General features: G+C 50.2%; 1 protein-coding gene across 1 annotated transcript; it reads right to left on the reverse strand.

Annotated features, from left to right (window-relative positions):
* Window positions 1-300: 300 nt before the first annotated feature.
* LOC133825291 (uncharacterized) lies at window positions 301-17,332 on the reverse strand. The gene is made up of 6 exons (XM_062258254.1): window positions 17,089-17,332; window positions 2,272-2,700; window positions 1,846-2,220; window positions 1,658-1,761; window positions 891-1,518; window positions 301-800 (listed from the first exon to the last, which is right to left on the reverse strand). The coding sequence occupies exons 1-6, from the start codon at window positions 17,330-17,332 to the stop codon at window positions 301-303; spliced, it is 2,280 nt and encodes a 759-aa protein (XP_062114238.1).
* Between the last annotated feature and the right edge of the window lie 2,446 nt (window positions 17,333-19,778).

The raw sequence follows: 19,778 nt of genomic DNA on the forward strand, positions 1-19,778 counted from the left end.
CCACAGAGTATTTTTGAAATACACTTGTAGATTGCATTGCAACAAGCTATAGGTCTATAATCTACTGCCTTAGCTGGTGTCTCAATTTTAGGAACCAAGCAAATGGTAGCCATATTAACTTCCTCTGGCATAACACCACTCTCAAAGAATTCGAAAACAGCCTATGAAACTTCAGCTTCTATACTGCCCCACATAGCTTTAAAAAAGCCAGAACCGAACCCATTCGGCCCTGGAATTTTTATAGAACTAATGCTAAACAAGGCATCCTTTACTTCCTTTTTTGTAAACGGTCTAACAAGCTTAATTTGCTGCTCCAGGGATAAACAAAGACCAAGTCTGAAACAAGAGGACTGAACAAGGAACTGAAACACTACTATTACTGCCCATAATTTTCTGAAAATGATTCACAAAATGCGTCACAACATCTTCAAACTTCTCAATTAACTGACCCGATTCCGAAACAATTGAAGTAATGCAATTATTGGCCCTCCTTTGTTTTAAACACGCATGAAAATAAGCCGTGTTATCATCCCCATAACACAGCCAATCAACCTTGCTTTTTTGTCTCAAAAAACAGTCATAAGCTTTAAAATGATAAGCAAAACAAGCACCAGCCAGAGATTCCTCCCTTTGTAACTCAGTCGAGTGGGGACACCTCTGAAGCAAACCTTGAGTAGTTTGATACTTCTCCTTCGCCAAATTGTAATGCTGAGCCACATCACCCACAACATGCTTGTTAAACTTGCATAAAACAACCTTAAGTCCACTCAACTTTCTGACAATACGCACTAGCCCTCTTCCTTTAATAGGTTTATTCTAGCTTTGTAAAACAGTGTCCTTAAATCTCATGTGCTCAGTCAACATATTAAAAAATTTAAAAGGCTTAAGACCACTGTTAACAGCAGCTCCCATTTTGATAATGCAATAGCATTGATCAGATAGAAGGTCCCAGTTAAACAAAGCTTCAGCTTGAGGGAACAAATCCAGCCATTCTTCATTTTTAAACACTCTATCCAGTTTAGAGTAGATTGTATTATCATTCTCTTGATTGTTAGTCCAAGTAAAATGAGACCCTGTGGAACGCAGCTCATCAACTAACCCCAAAGCCCTCCAATTTCGAGCATCCTCCAACTCAACAGCAGAGATAATATGACCACCCACTCTATCAGTACCCTCAAAAACAACATTGAAATCCCCTGCCACAACCCAAGGTTTAACAGGGAAACTTAACCCAGCAAGATCACTCCAAAGAGGAATTCTACTCTCAGTGGTATTCCTACCATAAACAAAAGTAACACAGAACACTTTACTAGAATTAATCCCTTTAACACATATGTGAAGAAATTGGTCACTATCCATCAAAATCTCAACAGACACCACCAGAGGCTGCCACAAAACCAGAATACGACCCTCCGAATTAGTACCCAAGTAGTAATTCCACCCTTTAAAATAAGTACTCATCATTTTCCCAATTTTATCACCATAAAGTTTGGTCTCCAAAAAAGCTCCAAGACCAATCTTATTCACAAAACAGAATTTACTTAGAGAAACCTGTTTCTCCCTTTTATTAATACCTCTAACATTCCAGCTAAGCATGTTGTGACTCTCCATTAAACAAACTTGTTGATGCTAATCCCAAGTTTGTGACCTCCATTACCTTATCTTGCAAAGCACCATATGAATTTCTCAGATTGCTCTGTATCTTCCTATTTACCTTCTTATGACCACCTCCCCTTTTAGGAGTACTCCATTCCAAACTGTCTGTCGCATTAACATTCCTATCTGGTGCATCATCTATGTGATCTGAATTCTTTAATTGAACCTGAGGCTAAGATATCCCCTGACCTGTAGCTAACCCCTTATCAGCTAAATCCTTCGTATTAGCAACCTTTCCTCCACTAGTAGCACTCTTTTCTTCTGAAGCTGGCAGCTGTTCCACATCACCTTGTTTAGTCTCAACTATTCCAATATGACCTTTCTGCCTCCAAATCTCAGTAGGCTTCCTATTACACATACTTTCTGTATGACCAAACACCTTGCACCCTCTGCACTGAGTTGGGAGCCATTCAAACTCCAGAAGCTGTTCCATTAGTTTCCCTTTCTCATTGAGGAACTGAATAGATTTAGGGAGAGCCTCAGATATTTCAATTTCAACTAACACTCTAGCAAATTGCATCATCGACCTTTCCTTAGTAACTTTGTCTACCAGAAGCAGGTTCCCTATTGTGCTCACAAGAGCACTTAAGCATTTCGTACCCTAATATTGCAGACCCAGCCCTGGCAATCTAATCCAAACAGGGACAGTTTTCACAGCCTTAAGTGTATCCAAATCAACCGACCAAGGCTTCACTATCACTGGTTTTCTATCAAAGTGCAGAACCCTAGCTTCTAACACCAAATCTCTTGTGGCCTCATCTCGAAACTTAACAAGTGTAAGACCAGAATTAAGCCGAGCAATTCTCTCAATCCCTAGTTTACCCCAAATCCTCTTAACAAATCCCTCAAAAACAGCAAATGGTGGGTTAGCCCCAAGCACCATACAAACCACAGCTGAGTTCCAGAAAGAAGTCTCTACTTGAATCTCATCCAAATCAACCTGGGCAATTTGAATGCCTTCCTTAACAATTGGCTCCTCAAATGTAAGTTTAGCCCCTCCCTGATTAGGCAACAAGGAGCGAAACTGGGACCACTTATCTTTAGCTTGACTCAGATAATCATTGTTTACCGAGTTTTTCGGAAACGAATACAAACAGAATAATAAAAAGATAAGAACTGTAGAAGTGCAGGAATATAATTAGACAAACAGGTTTTTTACGTGGTTCAGGCGTTAACGAGCCCTAGTCCACGAGTCGATGTTATTATACTTGTAGAGAATTACAGTAAGATGGCTGGTGTACAAGAACTTCACACACTCACAGTGTTTCTCTCGGGTTCTCTTGAAGAAGATGAAGCTAGAGAGATTTTAGCAGAGTTCTTGCTATGTAATTTGTTGGCCCTCCTCTCTATCGTAAAATGAGGGGGTTTTTATAGCTAGGGTTTTTTATTAGGGTTTTACTCTGTCCCCTGAGTCTTAATTACACCAACCATAAATAAGGGATACAATTACTGCCGTAGCATGGCTATAAGACTCTACGCAGGTATAATTACATGAAAGTATGGGAACTACCAAATGGCAGCTGCCTTTTCCAGACAGTCAGCGGAACAGTAGGCGAAAAGGCACCTTTAGGCGTGCTGGGATGTGTGCGGCCTTGACCTGTCAGGCGAGATCCTGTGTCAGGTGAATATCATCCCAACTATGCCTCCTCCGTGACTCGACCACTTGGTCTTGTTCCGTGCGAAGCACGGAACCGTATCCACGAAGATAACCTGAAGAGCTTCTCCTGGAAGGACCTTCCCCGAAGGACATCCCTTCGGGAGTCCGGGAGAACTAACGAGCTTCCGGGTTGCGGTTGTTTGAAGGAGTGTGCTAGACACTACACGGGAGAGGCGAAGCCTTTCTGTCCATCTGCGACCACTGGTCACTCTCCGTGAAGGACTTTAATAATTCTGCTTCCCGAAGGCTATCCATCTAAACGCTATCCGGAAGTCTGGATAACATTTACCCCCCAAGGTCACGGAGCTTGAGAGGTCCGGGAGCTTGTACAGTCCTCCGGGTATTCATGTCTCTAGATTAGACGAGGGGTCACGTCCTGTGTTCCTGGAAGAGTTCTTTTTTCCCGTCTGAGTGTTAGTATGAAAAAAGAAGGAAGTTTCTTCTGTTTGATCTCAAGTACTCAAGTATGGCGAGGGCCACGCGTCATGCAGGGACTGGTTCTGTGACCAAGATGTGCGCGTGAGGTGATTGGCTGAGTTCGCGTGCGTCAGACGTCTAAGTGGTGATTTGACGGTATTTAATGGTACGCTGGGCCCGAGATGGTGCAATGATGGGAAATAAATACTTTATTCCTATCCGAGGTGCCATAAATAGGACCGGCCCTTTGCCCCCAGCCGTTGGATCCGATGCACACGGAATGGGAAGATCGGGACCATCCATTTGAGGAATTTGAAACGACTTCTTTCCTGCTATAAAAACGAGGGAACGGACCTTTCTTCCTCTTTACGCTTTCAAATTCTCGGGCTTTCAGATTCTCAGATTCCCAAACCTTCGAACTCTCAGGTTTCCAAGCTTCCATTCCTTCGAACTTGCCACTTCTTTTGGTAAGGAATCTAGAAACTTTTCTTTTGATTTGGCAGTGGGTTTGTTCGCTGAAGTTCAGGGTTTGAATCGTCGTTTGTCTTTGCATCTTTTACTTCTCGCGATTGTGCTGTGCAGTGACCCGGTTACTCCTTCAATCTTCGACTACCCGAATACCAGTAAGTATTTCTACTTTGCTCTTTCTTCCCAAACCTTAGGTTGTTGGTAGTTGTTAGAGTTGAGTTTTCTGCCAGTATCGTCTATGTGCATGCGTGAATAGGGCTTTGATAGGCATGTGACTGATGTGAGTCAATAAGTAATCTTTTTCCATGCTTTGACGATTGGCGTTTGGAAAGTTGTTCCCCGTTTTGCTGTTTTAGGGCATAAGCGCGAACGCCTTTAGGGTGTCTTTCTCTGGAAAAACACTTCTCTCGGCGGGCTTAGGCTCGGAGTTTGAGTTTGGTTCCTTGCTGCCTTTCGGGTGGCCTGGTGCCAACCCCTCAGCAAGCTCGGTGGGAGCCTCTCCAAGCAGTTTTCGGGGAGGTTCTCCCCGACGCCTTTGATACCGTTAGGGTATGACAAGGGTGCTGACTGCTTAGAGTGTTTTCTTCTTTGTTTCTTTTGTTCAGTGACGAACACCTCAAAGGAACGAACTGTCGCTGCGGTAGAGGCTGAATCTGCCCAGGAGAAAGGTTCCCCTGTCGCCGGCGCAAAGGGGAAAGGAAAGACTAAAGTGGTCGCGGCTAGCCCACCGACCACCAACAGCTCAATCTGGGAGATGGACCAGAAGCCGAACCTGCTCAGGAACTACGGCATGCTGGAGCTGTACTCCTCAGAGGCAGGCCTGAAGAACATCCCAGGCCTGATGTGGCACCGTCTGTCGGTGCTGGGTGAGTCTGCTAGTCAGAGTCACGAGGGTTTCGGTGCCTGGAGCTGGGCACACATAGTGTGTGGGGCGCACTTGCCCCTAAGAAGTTACTTTGCCAATTTCTGTGTGAAGGCGGGGATTGCCCCCTTCCAGTTGATTCCCCCCAGCTACAAGCTCCTAGCGGGGTAGTACATCTTCTGCAAGTCCCGGGACCTGGAGGCTCCTACCCCGCAGGAGGTGCTGTACTTCTACGGGTTGAAGTCTCAGCCCATGAGAGGCCATCCAGACAAGGTGGGATTTTACAGGCTGGAGAGGCACCCGGACGTGATGTGTCCCACCTGTCATACCGCGAGGGTTCCAGATCTCCGGGAGTACTGGTTCCTGACGACTGGCTTCCCACTGAAGAGGGTGCCAGCCCTATCTTTGGACTTCAAAGTCCCTGGTAAGCGCTCCTTCCTCTCCTTTTTAACTTTGTTTCTTTACGTTTGGTTTGCCTTTCGGGAGGATCTCTAACACTCATGCCTGAATTTTGCAGAAGCCATCCCGCGGACGCCTCACTGTGCGGAGATGATAAGGAGGTCGCAATTCTACGAGGGGCTCTCGGAGGAAGAGCTGAAGGTGGAAGGACTTGTGACCACCGAATCTCTGAGAGAGTATGGGCTACTCGCCTCCTTCCAAAATATTGGGCCAGTGAGTGGCAGGGGGCAAAGTCAGGTGTCCGCTGACGTCCGGGAGCAGATTGCCCTGGAACTGTCCAAGGTGATCTGCCAGGCAGTCCAGGACGAGAATAATTTTTCCCCCAGTTGGGCGGAGAGGTTCCCCGACCCCCAGTCGGAGGAGGAAGAAATTGAGGCTCGCTACGCCGCGGCTTACCCCAATGAAGGGACTCCGGGAGCTGGCACCTCCGGGATAGGTAAGGCTAGCTTTCGATTGATTCACACCCCCAGCCTATCTGAGGTTTCCCGGACCTCTCAGATGGGGTTCGATCCCCGCTTCCTTAGGCTAGATCCGCGTAGGGTACCCTTTGACAGATATTGCGATAGGGTAGATGAGCTCCTCGGGTGTTTGAGTGACGGTAGTCTGCCAGAAGGTGTCATCATGGTTGACCCTTCTTCCCTCAGCATGTCATTCCCGGACTTCAAGGAGTACGGGAGCTTCCTGGAGCAGGAAGCGGTGTCTTGTTTCGCTCGGGGAAGGCCATCCACGTTTCTCGTGGATGGTCGTCCCTCTCAAACGTCTCTCTTTTTTGTTCCTTGTTCCCTGCTGGCGGACTTGCTTGTGCTTTTATGTTGTTGATTTCCTTGTCTTCTGCTTATCTTCTTTCACATTGCTTGCTGGTTCGTTAACCTTGTTTCGTACGTTTCTTGCAGAACATCCCGAAGCAAAAATGTTGGGGAGAGCTACCTTGCTTATTAAGAAGGCTGCCTCTAGCCAAGACCCGTCCAAGGGGAAAGGGCGAAAGGCCAAAACTGGTAGGGGAGGTAAAGCTGCCACTCCCAAGAAGACAAGTGGCGAAGCGCAAGTGTCTCCGGGGGTAGAGAAGTCTCCTGCCGATGGCCCTTCCGAGACCATGATGGTCTCGAGTAGCAGCAGCGATGGGGAAGGTCTTGTGTTCCCCGCGAAGAAGGCCGGGGTGAGCAAATGCTCCGGAGGGGAGGCTGAAGGCGACAAGAGAAAACGCCTTAGACATTCTCCACCTGGAGGTGATGGAGATCTCCGGACTGCGCGCAGTCACCATCAGACTACCCCCACTCAGCAGCAAAAACAACCCCAACAGCAACAACAACAACAACACAGGCAACTAACACTGCCACAACAGCAGCAAAATCAACAGCAACATCAGCTGCAACAACAGACCGGGGCGGTAGTGTCTTCGCTACCGTCCCTAATACCCCGTCTTCCTCCTCCTGCAGCTTAAAGGGAGTCCACCCTTTCGGGGTCTCCTTCTTCTCAGCAAAGAAACCTTCCTCTGCCTGGCCTGAAGTTCCACTTCCCTCAGAAACCAACCCGTTTCCCCGCTGCCCTCCTGGAGGGTGTAAGACGGGCCGATAATTTTTTGAAGAGGCGGTTGGAGGCCGAGAAGGCTGTTACTCAGGGAAGGGCAGACAACTTGTCTGTCGTGAAGAGAGCTGAGCTGGCCGAGGGGGTGAGATCCCTTCACCCGGCTGGAGCGGTTTTGGATGAACCAGCCTTGGAGAAGAGGCTGGTGCCTAGGCTCGGACGTGCATTGGCGCCGTTCGGAGCGGAGATGATGGAGGATATGGCCCTGAGCTTGTGCGAGCTCAATTCTGAGAAATGGGCCATCAGTAGCAGTAAGGATCCGTTGTTGCTGACACATGCCGTGAAGCAGCAACTGTCCGGGGTAAGCTGTTAGTTGTTGTGTTTTGGGATCATCTGTCTTAGTGCATTTGGTTCTTCTTAACTTATTCTGTTGTCTTTCCTTGCAGGCCTCTCTCATCGCGGAACGCTCGTTCCGGGAGGTGGGTACAGTTCTGGTTCAACTGGAGGAGAGCCAGGTTGCTCGCTAGGCCTTGGAGGCGGAGAAGCTGAAACAGACCCAACAGGTCGAGAGCCTAAGGGGGGAGGCTTCGGAGAAGACTGACCGGGCCCGGCGCACAGCTGAGGAAGAGGCAGACAAGAAATATCTTGCCAAATATCGAGAGTACCGGGCCAGCGCAGAGAATGAGTTCAAACAACGGTCGGATGACTTGAAGGCCGAAAACTCCAAGCTCCGGGAAGAGCTGTCCCAAGCCAGGGTGGAGAAGGATACCTTGGAAGCCCGCTTGCAATCGAAAAATGATCTCCTCCTTAAGCAGCAAGAGGAATATTCCACTCTTCAGAATAAGCTGCACGAGGAGGAGCAACTTCATAAGAGGAGCAGGGATCTCGTGTCTATGCTGGAGTTGGGGCTCGCCGAGAAGGATAAAGAGATCGGAGCCTTGCAATTCACTGCCAGGGGGCATGTAACCGAGAAGCAATCCGTGCTGAACCAAAATAAGGAGCAGCGCAAGGAGATTGATTCTCTTAAGGGAGAGCGGGATGCCTCCAAGGCCGAGATGGAAAAACTGAAGGCTCAATTAGCTGTCGCGGAGGCAAAGCTGGCAACCTCCGAGGCGGAGCACTTGAAGGAGAAGGAGGATGCCGAGGTGGTACAGAACAGGACGATTAATATATCGCATGTGGTCCTCATGCATCAACTCTGGAAAGTGAACCCGGAGGTACTAGGCTATCTGGGAGAGGATGCCGACGCCATGAGGGAGAAGCTACAGGTGTGGGATCAAGGCCCAGAGGTGTACGTCCAAACTTACAACATTGACGAGCCTGCTGGAGCCCCTGAGGCAGAAGTCCTTGAAGAGGCGGGGACCTCTGAACTTGCCACTGATGACGTTCCATCTTCCAATGATCTGGCTCTGCTAGCCCCAGTTGAAACTGCTGTCTCCGAGACCCCGGTCGAGGATGCCACTGCCACCCCCAGTGTTTGAAGGGATCTTATTTTCCGTGAAAAATATTCTTTGCTGATTATTATTTTTCATTTGTGTTTTTCTTTGGGGCGAAGCTCCCTGTACTCTTTTCTCATTGCAGACATATTTGCCATAATTATAGCATTCTCCTTTCTTTTCTGCCGAGTTCTTTGTTTAATTTTGCGTTTAGGGTAGACTTTTATACGGTAGAAACTGCTGTAGGGGCGCATGTGGTTTTGGTTCCAACGGCCAGAACCTATGCACTTCCAACTTGAAGCTCTAACAGCTGATGTCTTTTCCCACATAGTTTCTAGGTTACGAAGGTTTCCTGGTTCCAACGGCCAGACTCCTTTCACCGTATTTCGGCTTTCCTAAGGCAAATAGCCAATCCCGGGACTTGTAGTTATACTGTTTGCTGGGATTGCTAAGGTGCGCCGTTCCATGGTGCTGGAACGGGAGTTCTTTTGGTGAGCGTCGCTAGACTTAAGGTTAGATCTTTGCGAAGCAACACTAACTGTTGTTGCGAACCTCATGGTGGCTGACTTCAGGGACCTGGCACGGAGCCCTGCGAGGCAAGGCTCGTTGCGGTCGGGGAAATTGCCACGCCCACCATGTGCGATCCCGGAGCAGGGGCTTTGCGAAGCAAGGCCTGCTGTGAATGGGGGATCGACCATATCTGCTCCTGGAGCTGAAGCTTGCAGTGGTCGAGGAGCTCGCCATGCATTATTTTGTGAGATCCGGAGCTGAAGCCTGCGAAGCAAGGCTTACAACGGTCGCGGATCTTGCCATCTTTCGCCTTGCGGGACTCGGAGCTGGAGCTTGCGAAGCAAAGCTCTATAGCGGTCGCGGAGCATTTTTTGAAGGACTTGCCTGGAGGTTGGGGGTGTTTCGGCGTAGCTCTCTGAATGTGCCCCAACCCCCAGTCCTGTTCATCGCTGGGCTACACAGGAGATAATTTTCATGATGCATAATGGCAGGCATTTCAATGGCAATTTTCACATAAACACATAATGCACACATGACACGTAATGCAAGCATGTTCATGGCAACAAATTAACCTAAGCTTAACAATTTAAAAATTTCAAACACAATGCTAGCACATAAGTGGTGTTCTGTGTATGTTTTGTTCAAGGGACGTATGGCTATGCCTTAGCCATGTATACCCCCCCAAGTGAGCGTGGGGTCCGGACGTCTCCGGACTGCGTGGTCACTTGTTAAAACGCAGCTTTGAACACAGGGATAAAAAGTGCAGTAAAAGCGGAGTGAATCTCTCCGTGTTTCATTAAATTAGCCTGTTAGGCACGTGTTTTACAGTAGGGAGGATTATTTCCACATTTTACACTTTTGTTAATTTCACCAAGGACTTCCGACTAGATAGTCCGGGGCCTACTGGTAGTAACGACGGAGGTGCTCCGCGTTCCAGGCGCGTGGGACTTTAGATCCGTTGAGTCTCCTTAAGTGATACGTCCCATGGCCCACTTTTTCTTGTACTTCATAAGGGCCTTCCCAGTTAGGTCCGAGGACTCCCACTCCCGGGTCCTGCGTAGCAGGAAATACTCTCCGTTGGACAAGGTCCCCAACTTCGAATGTACGGCTCTTGACTCTTGTGTTGAAGTGTCGGGCTATCTTGCCTTGGTACATTTTGAGTTGGACCTGTGACTGCTCCCGGAGCTCTTCGATCATGTCCAGGGACTCCTGGAGAAGGGCGTGGTTCCGGGTAGGGTCGTAGGTGTCCTGCCTGTGAGATGGGATCATAGTTTCTACTGGGATGACGGCCTCGCAACCGAAAGTCATGGAATAAGGTGTATGCCCCGTCGAAGTCCTCTCTGTCGTGCGATAGGCCCAAAGTACTCGCGGAAGCTCTTCCGGCCAGTGAGCCTTGCATGCTTGGAGTTTTTTCTTCAACGTGGTCTTTAAGATTTTGTTTACTGCTTCCACTTGCCCATTAGCTTGAGGTCTGGCGACTGCGGAAAAGCTTTTGATGATTCCATGCGAAGAACAGAAGTCCGTGAAATGTTCACTATCAAACTGCTTCCCGTTGTCGGACACAATTTTTCGTGGAAGCCCAAAACGACACACTATATTCCTGATGACAAAGTCCAGTGCTTTCTTAGACGTGACCGTGTTCATAGGTTCAGCTTCAGCCCATTTGGTGAAGTAGTCTACCGCGACTATGGCATACTTCACTCCACCCCTTTCAGTCGGAAGGGAACCTACTAGGTCAATGCCCCAAACGGCGAACGGCCAGGGGCTGGTCATTAAGGTAATTTCTGTAGGCGGCGCTCGCGGAACCTTGTCGTACCTCTGGCACTGCTCGCATTTTCTGACATAATCCACACAATCCTTCTTCATGGTGGGCCAGAAGTATCCTTGTCGAAGGATCTTTTTGGAGAGGCTCAGCCCGGAGGTATGGTCGCCACAGAAGCCTCCGTGAATCTCATGGATGATGGCGCTGATTTCGGTTCCGGCAACACACCTAAGGAAGGGTATGGACAACCCCCTGCGGTAAATCTTTCCATCCATAACCACGTATCGGGGAGCTTGATGCTGGAGCTTTCTTGCGTCAGCTTTATCAGTGGGGAGCTCTCCAGTGGTGAGAAATCTGAGGATGGGTCCTATCCAGGAATGGGAATGGTCGATGATGGCATTTACCCTCTGTGTCTCGGTACTAGGTGCTTCTAGGTGCCCGATGGGCACTAGGCCATATTGTGCGATCTCCGGGTCTGTTGCAAGCTTGGCCAGTGTGTCCGCGAGTGAGCTCTGGTCCCGGGGGACCTGGCGGATTTGGTAGCCTTTGAAATGCTGCAGGAGGCCGCGGGAGAGAGACACGTAGGCAGCCATTTTTTCGCCTTTCGTCTGGTATTCCCCGGATATTTGGTTTACCACAAGTAGGGAGTCGCTGTATACCTCGATTTTTTGGGCTCCGACTTCTCTGGCCAGTTGCAATCCAGCTAGCATGGCTTCGTGTTCTGCCTCGTTGTTGGATGCAGGGAACGCGAAACGGATGGCGCTCTGGAGCTGATGTCCTTGGGGAGATACTAGGATGACCCCTGCTCCAGCTCCTTTTTCATTTGAGGCTCCGTCTACATAGACCTTCCATGTGGGAAGTTCCGGGACAGGATCTTCCGGGAGGTCATTCATTCCCGAGCATTCCACAATAAAGTCCGCAAGAGCTTGTCCTTTTATGGAAACACGTGGCTGGTAGTGGATGTCAAACTGGCTCAGTTCCATGGCCCATTTAAGCAATCTGCCAGAAGACTCGGGCTTCTGCAAGACTTGTCGGAGAGGGTGGTTGGTGAGTACTCTGATGGTGTGCGCCTGGAAATAGGGCCTTAGCTTCCGCGAAGCGATTAGCAAGCAGAGGGAGAGTTTCTCGATCATTGAATATCTGGACTCGGCGTGTAGTAACCTCTTGCTTACGTAATACACAGGGAGCTGGATACGGCCGTCTTCCCGGACGAGTGCGGCACTAACGGCGTGTTTTGTCACAGCTAAGTACAAGAACAACGCCTCTCCTTCGACAGGTTTGGACAGAATGGGAGCTCGGGTTAGATGTTCCTTGAGGTGTTGGAAGGCTGCTTCGCATTCGGGGGTCCACTCGAACCTCTTGTTTCCTCGCAACACATTGAAAAAGGGGACACATTTGTCAGTGGCCTTAGATACGAAGCGGCTGAGAGCAGCTATCCTTCCGGTAACGCTTTGGACATCCTTATGCTTCCGGGGAGAGGGCATATCTATGAACGCCTTAATTTTCTCAGGGTTGGCCTCCACTCCGCGGGAGCTGACAATGAAACCGAGGAACTTCCCTGACGAGACCCCGAAAGTACATTTCTTCGGATTCAGTTTCATTCCATACTTTCGGATCACGGCGAAAGCTTCCTCAAGGTCGTCACTGTGGTCCCCGGAGGTCTTGGATTTTACCAACATGTCATCTACGTACACCTCCATATTCCTCCCCAGCTGGTCGTTGAACATCTTGTTTACTAGACGCTGGTACGTCGCCCCAGCATTCTTGAAACCGAAAGGCATGACCACGTAACAGTAGACACCCTTGTCCGTGAGGAAGCTGGTGTGTTCCTGGTCCGCGACATGCATCTTGATCTGGTTGTACCCAGAGTACGCATCCATGAAGGATAAGAGTTCATACCCGGAAGTAGCGTCTACCATCTGATCGATTCGCGAAAGAGGGAAACAATCTTTCGGACAGGCTTTATTTAGGTCCGTGAAGTCAATGCACATTCTCCAGAACCCATTGGGTTTCGGGACCAGAACTGGGTTGGCCAACCACACAGGATAGTGTGACTCCTGGAGAAAGCCTATAGACATCAGCTTGTCCACTTCAGCTTTGACGGCTTCGGCCCTCACTGGGTCCAACGGCCTCCTCTTTTGGCGAATTGGAGTTGCAGATGGGTCTATGTTGAGTGCGTGGCACGCAATGTTAGGGTTAATCCCCGTCATATCAGCGTGGCACCATGCCAGGATATCCTGATTATTCCTCACAGTGGCCACGATCTTTTCTCGAATGGCCGACGGAAGGTTTTTCCCCACCTGAATGACTTTGGTGGGATCTCCCGAGTTGAGGATCACCTCTTCTACTTCCTCCATCGGTTCTATCGCTCTCTCAACCCCCACTCTAGGGTCGAGTTCGTCAAAGCATGCCCCTTGAGCACTCCCAGTTTCTGGTAATTCCTCCGCCAAAGGAACGGCAGCGACCGTCTCCTGGACCGTGTAGACGGATCGGACGGAGACGTTATAACAGCTTCGTGCACTTCGTTGGTCTCCTCGGATGGTGCCGATACGCCCATCGTCGCATGGAAACTTCAAGCATAAGTGACGAATCGAGGTTATGGCCCCACAATCTATTAGGACCGGTCGGCCTAGGATGGCATTATACGCCGTGGGGCAGTCGACCACCACGAATGTGCAGTGCTTGAAGGCACAAGCGTCACTTTCTCCTCTGAGGGTGACTGGAAGTTGAATTTTGCCTAATGGCATGAGTGCATCCCCATTGAACCCTTGAAGCTGGATGGGGCATGGGGTCAGGTCTGTCTCGGTTAATCCGATCGCATGGAAGGCAGCTTTGAAGAGGATGTTTACGGAGCTTCCGTTATCGACCAAGATCCGCGAGACCTTCTTATTGGCAATCTGGGCTTCCACCACGAGGGGATCGTTGTGGGGGAAGTGCACATGTCGGGCGTCGTCTTCCGTGAAGGTGATGGGAAGGTCCATCATTCGGGGACGTTGAGCAGGTGATTGAACCAAGGCGCACATCTCCCCGGTGTGTTCTAACTCCCTCAAGTACCTTTTCTGGGAGTTGCGTGTGCTTTCGGCAAGGTGCGGTCCTCTGGAAATGGTGGCTACGTGTCCGTCAATGGGTGGCGGAGCAAGGCCGGGCGGATATGGGTTGCCAGGTCCTGGAGCCAACAAGGCAATGGGTGCCGGAGAGGTTGGAGCAGGAAGCGCTGGGAACTGAGACCCAGGAGCTTGGGGGTGACCGGCTCCAGGAGCCAAAGCGGTCCCCCTCTGTCCCGGGGAATATGAAGCTTCGTGAACTACTCCCTGTCCGGGATAGATTATGGGTATCCTCACCCATTGACCGAGGTGTCCCGCTCTTGCCAGGGACTCGATCTCATCCTTCAGCTGAAGGCATTCGTTTGTGGTGTGCCCCACATCTCCGTGGAACTCACACCTCTTATTGGAGTCTCGTGGACGCCTTCCTTCGTGAGACACTTTCGGGGGTTTCCTGTAGTTGACCAAATTACAGGTCGCCCGATAGACATTCTCTCGGGAATCTATCAAACTGGTGTACTCCGTGAACTTGGGTTCGTAGTTCTTCTAGGGTTTCTTTGAATGGTCCCCCCGGTTGGAGTTTCTTCCGCCTCGTTTATTCCGCGATTGGCTCAGATTTTGTTCTGGGCCTTCCGCTTGCGGTTGCGGCGGTCCGGGAGCGATACTACATCCGGTTTGTACAGCTCCGTACCCAGAGAAATGGGTTTGACTTGGCGTCTGAGCAGACGCGGAAGGCCCATACACGCTTGGAGTGAACTGGGCTCCTGGAAGCGTGAGGGCTGGCGCGGGAGCTTGCGAAGCAAAGCTCGGTGCTGTCACGGAAGGCGTCGGAGCTGGGGGAACTCCAAAGGCCTGCTGGTAGGCATCCTCAAGGTTGATGATTCCCTGAGCTTTTGACATGAATTCGGACAGCGTTTCTGCCCGTCTCCTTTGCATTTCCCCCAATAGCAGGGAGCCGACAGTAAGGCCCGATTGAAGGGCGATCAGCTTCATGTCGTCGCTGACCTTGGTCTTAGTAGCAGCTTCCATCATTCTCTGAATGAAAGCTTTGAGGTTCTCATTGGGTAGCTGCTTGATGTTGGTTAAGGAACCAACCTCCATGTCGTGGTCTCGGGCAGCAATGAACTGCCTTCTGAATGTGGACTGTAGCTCCTTCCAACTGTGGATGGATCCGGGAGATAATCTTTTCCACCAGTCCTCCGCGGACTTGGTAAGGGTGAGTGAGAAGCACATGCATTTGGCGTCCTCACTGACGCGCGCTACTTGCATCATTTTGTTGTATTTAGCTAGATGGGTACGCGGGTTTGTCCTCCCTTCATATAATTCTATGTGAGGCATTTTGAAGTTATCCGGGAGGGACGTTTCCGCGATCCTCCGAATACATGGTTCCGGGTCTTCCTCCTCAGAGTCTGACAGGGCCCCACTTTGCTTCCGGACCAGCTTGGTCAAGGCAGCGATCTGTTCCTCGAGCCTCTTTGTATCGCTCTCCGGGAGGTCACGTCCTCGGAGCTTGTCGTTGAGATGATTTCGCAGGTCATCTCCACGAGGCCGGGCCTTTTCTCCTTTGGTCTTTTCATACTTGGCCTCCAACCTTCTCCTTAGGTCCACCGTGGACCAGCTATCTTCGGAGTGCGTGTCCGCAGCCCGACCGTCCTGGTTGACGGAATCACTGGGGCAGTTGTTCCTTCCCCTGGGCCTGGGTGCCTTAGCACCGGGCCCTTTAGGCACAGAGTGCCCCCTTGGGGCTGAAGGACATCTCGGCTTAGGAGCGCCAGAGACCTACTGCGCGCGGGGGGGGGGGCAGTCGGCCTGGTGATTCACGCCTTTAGGAGGTGCAGGGGTGTTAGTGCGCACAGGCTCCCCAACTTTTTCTTTGCCCTTGTTAGGGGCGGCTTTGGATGGTCCAGCAGCGGCTGGATCCGGCATGGTGGCATCAGCACCACCTAAAACAGAGGCGTCCTCGTCCGAGTCGCCCAGATCTCCGAACTTGCTTTGGAGGCGCTCCATCATGCGCTGCATTTTTTCGGAGACGCGCTCCTGCTCAGCAAGCTTGGCCTTAGTGACCGCCAGTTCTTCGGCTACTTGGACCAGTTCTGGATCCTTCTCGTAGTAGCAGCCGTCTTTGTAGTAACCGTCTTGGACATACTCTTCTTCGTCTTCTAAGTATGTCGTATCTTCAGTACTGACCCGATCCTGGCGGGATGTCGGGTCTTCACCTTGGTAGTCCGAGGGTTCGTTTTGTACCGCATCTTCCATCATAGTATCGGGGTTGACCCTAGCATTTTTGTCAATCGCGGATTTTCTCGTAGTCACCATCTTTTTAGCACGGAGTGAATACAAAAAACGTACACAGAAAAAGAGCTGACTAACAACTTCCTACAGCTCTCAATGAAAGCACCAAAATGTTTACCGAGTTTTTCGGAAACGAATACAAACAGAATAATAAAAAGATAAGAACTGTAGAAGTGCAGGAATATAATTAGACAAACATGTTTTTTACGTGGTTCAGGCGTTAACGAGCCCTAGTCCACGAGTCGATGTTATTATACTTGTAGAGAATTACAGTAAGATGGCTGGTGTACAAGAACTTCACACACTCACAGTGTTTATCTCGGGTTCTCTTGAAGAAGATGAAGCTAGAGAGATTTTAGAAGAGTTCTTGCTATGTAATTTGTTGGCCCTCCTCTCTATCGTAAAATGAGGGGGTTTTTATAGCTAGGGTTTTTTATTAGGGTTTTACTCTGTCCCCTGAGTCTTAATTACAGCCATAAATAAGGGATACAATTACTGCCGTAGCATGGCTATAAGACTCTATGCAGGTATAATTACATGAAAGTATGGGAACTACCAAATGGTAGCTGCCTTTTCTAGACAGTCAGCGGAACAGTAGGCGAAAAGGCACCTTTAGGCGTGCTGGGATGTGTGCGGCCTTGACCTGTCAGGCGAGATCCTGTGTCAGGTGAATATCATCCCAACTATGCCTCCTCCGTGACTCGACCACTTGGTCTTGTTCCGTGCGAAGCACAGAACCGTATCCGCGAAGATAACCTGAAGAGCTTCTCCTGGAAGGACCTTCCCCGAAGGACATCCCTTCGGGAGTCCGGGAGAACTAACGAGCTTCCGGGTCGCGGTTGTTTGAAGGAGTGTGCTAGACACTACACGGGAGAGGCGAAGCCTTTCTGTCCATCCGCGACCACTGGTCACTCTCCGTGAAGGACTTTAATAATTCTGCTTCCCGAACGCTATCCATCTAAACGCTATCCGGAAGTCTGGATAACAATCATCTTCACCAATACCCTGATCCTTCCCAATCTCTCCAGTCCCTAAAACATCAGACGGATCCCTTTCCGGATCCAAAGCATCTCGCGAACCAAAATCTGGGAATTCCACCATCGAATCTTTGAACTCATCGTCTTCATCCTCTAGTACATCATCATCCTTCTCAGTTCTACGTTCTTCACACGTCTCTTGAATCACCGGAGAAGCAATCACCGTCGAAATTGAAGCAGGCTTTTGGCTGTTCTTCTTGCGTCTCGCCATGGAGAAACCAGAGCTCAGCGATCGCCTTGTTATTCTAAATTTCCAAAGGCAATTGTTTACAAAAAAATATAAAAAACAAAAATGAAAGGAAAAAGATTTTCACTGAGCTCCTCCAGGTCGCTCTGAGGATGTAACCTCCTTGCCCTCCGAATCGCCCACTGCAGAAGCATCCCCCGTTTCTGACGGTTCCTGCAAGATCCGAGCCTTGAATTTGTCAAGGTATGTGTACGCCCTGGTTTTCCCACGGGCTGTTTAGCAGGACGAGCCTCGGACTAAACATGATTTAGTCCGAGGTTCCCACAGGCCAGAGGCTCTATTTCCAGGACGGGCCCTTTCTAGCTCGCACTTGTTGCACCAGGAGCTGGGAATAATATCCGGCGACCACGGACGGATGAGCTCGGGTTATGAATTGCTCCAGTAACGAGCTTCTCAGGAAGCTCTGACCCTATGGGAAGTCAACACGCAAGATAAACGTGCATAATCCTGCCATCACGTGTCTGATATCCCCCTGACTTCTCGGACACGCAGCAGGAACGTGCGTATTCAGACACCCACGGATGAATTGGGCCGTGCGGCCCATTATCTCCTTCCATACTGATTAGACCACACTTGTGTGTCAGGTTTAGGAATTAATCATGAATATCACAGACTTGATATGACAAATGGTAAGGTCACGAGATGACCTCCCTACCAACTTCCAGGTGCCTTCTCCTATAAATATGGAGACCCTGGGAGTTGATAGGGGTTGGAAAAATAGTCTTTTAAGAACTATATACTTTGTAAACCAATTACCCAGAGAATATCAATAATATTGACTAGTGGAGTAGAAGGATTTTAACCTTCGAACCACTTAAAAACATGTCTGGAGTCACCTAGTTCTTTCCACAAAGATTTCATATCTGTGACGGTTCTACCTTTAAGTACTAATCTCTTTCTCTTCTTCTCTTAATTATCTGTTGCCGAAGAACCGCGCCAACAGTTTGGTGCTTTCATTGAGAGCAAGTCCGATTAGTACTACCACAAACATACAACTATGGTGACCACTCGATCCAAACATGGCAACGAGACAGAACAGGATGATGGGCAGGAGGCCCGCCATGTTGCCCTCCCTGATGAGCAAGTTCCTGAAGTCCAGCAGAGGCCAGGAAAGCAGCCGGCCGGCCAAGACGACACGGGTAGTTCGGCGCCCCGGCCGCCTAATCCGAATCCATGTTATTACACTGCGGTGGAGATGGAGAATGCTCAGCTGAGGAGCCAGCTAGCAGCAGCTGGTCAGCAAATCCAGGATATTCTGAGTCGACTACCCCCTCTCACAACCAACGGTAACGTTGGAGAGAGGCAAGGCGAGGCTCCTAAGTCTCGCCGGAGTAATTGATCCAGGCGTAGCCGTTCGGGTAGACTCCCTGCAGCCAACTCCACCCCTTCACCGCACCATCAAGAGGCGAACTTCAGGGAAATGCCTCAGACCGAACAGCAGCAGTACAGCCGTTCGGTTAGGACATCAACCCCTAGCTCTCAGCCTTCCTCGAGGACGCCTAGAAGAGATCGAGGAAGTTCCCAAAGGAGGGCCGAGGGGATCCGAAGACGTCAGCCCGTCCCCGAAGAACGTCCAGTTCCTCGTCCAGCTCGCCCAGCGCGAAACCAGCAAGCTGGCAGGGCCGAGGGGCCCCCACCAAATTTAGTCCGTCCGGACGGCACTAGGATCGCCTCTCCGGTCAGGCATCCTCCTTCTCCCATCAGATATCCGTCTCCTCAGCCCGTCCGAGACATCCCGACCTACGGAAATAGTAGGGGAGACCCGCCATCGGCCGGGCCTTCCCGGCGCAGCAGGGTGCCGGGGGAAGGATCAGGTCGGAGCCGCCAAAGACGCACCTCGAGCCTGTCCAACAGGAGTCACTGGACCAGTAGTACACGGAGTGATCTTTCGGGAGGAGGCCTGCGACAGCGACTAAGTTCAGCACAAAGTCACCATACTACCCAGGGAGGCGACCTTCAAGATCGCCTCAACTCTCACAGAGAGGATCGAGTTAGGGATGGTAGCCAGGCCCGCTCAGTTGGGGTCCGATCCGAAGTACGTAATGGCGGGAATGCCCCAAATGACCTATCTCCAGATAGGAGGGGCAACAACCCGCCTAATATGTACAACGGGTCCGGAGCTGTTGAACAGCCCCGTAATAACCCAGGATCTCATGACAAAACCCTAGAGCGCTTAACTCAAATGGAGGAGCTGATGAAGAAGCTCCTGTCGGAGAAATAAAAAGACGAATATGATTCAGGGGATGAGATGGAGCTCTTCGCCCCCAACATAGCAGCAACGGCATACCCTTCTGGCTTTCGTATGCCTCACTTGTCAAAGTTCAACGGGGATGGCGACCCATCTGACCACTTAGGGATGTTCAACACCCTAATGATGGCTCATAACATCGGGCCAGAGCTTCGTTGCTTG

Source organism: Humulus lupulus, chromosome 3 (genome assembly GCF_963169125.1).
Source record: "Humulus lupulus chromosome 3, drHumLupu1.1, whole genome shotgun sequence".
NCBI lineage: Eukaryota > Viridiplantae > Streptophyta > Magnoliopsida > Rosales > Cannabaceae > Humulus > Humulus lupulus.

Coding starts and splice junctions, on each gene's coding strand:
- LOC133825291 (XM_062258254.1), bottom strand. CDS start 17,332: ATGGCGAGACGCAAGAAGAACAGCCAAAAGCCTGCTTCAATTTCGACG. Junction 1,519..1,657: donor ATGGTGCTTTGCAAGATAAG/GTAATGGAGGTC, acceptor TTTGTGAATAAG/ATTGGTCTTGGAGCTTTTTT. Junction 801..890: donor GGGAGCTGCTGTTAACAGTG/GTCTTAAGCCTT, acceptor AACCTATTAAAG/GAAGAGGGCTAGTGCGTATT.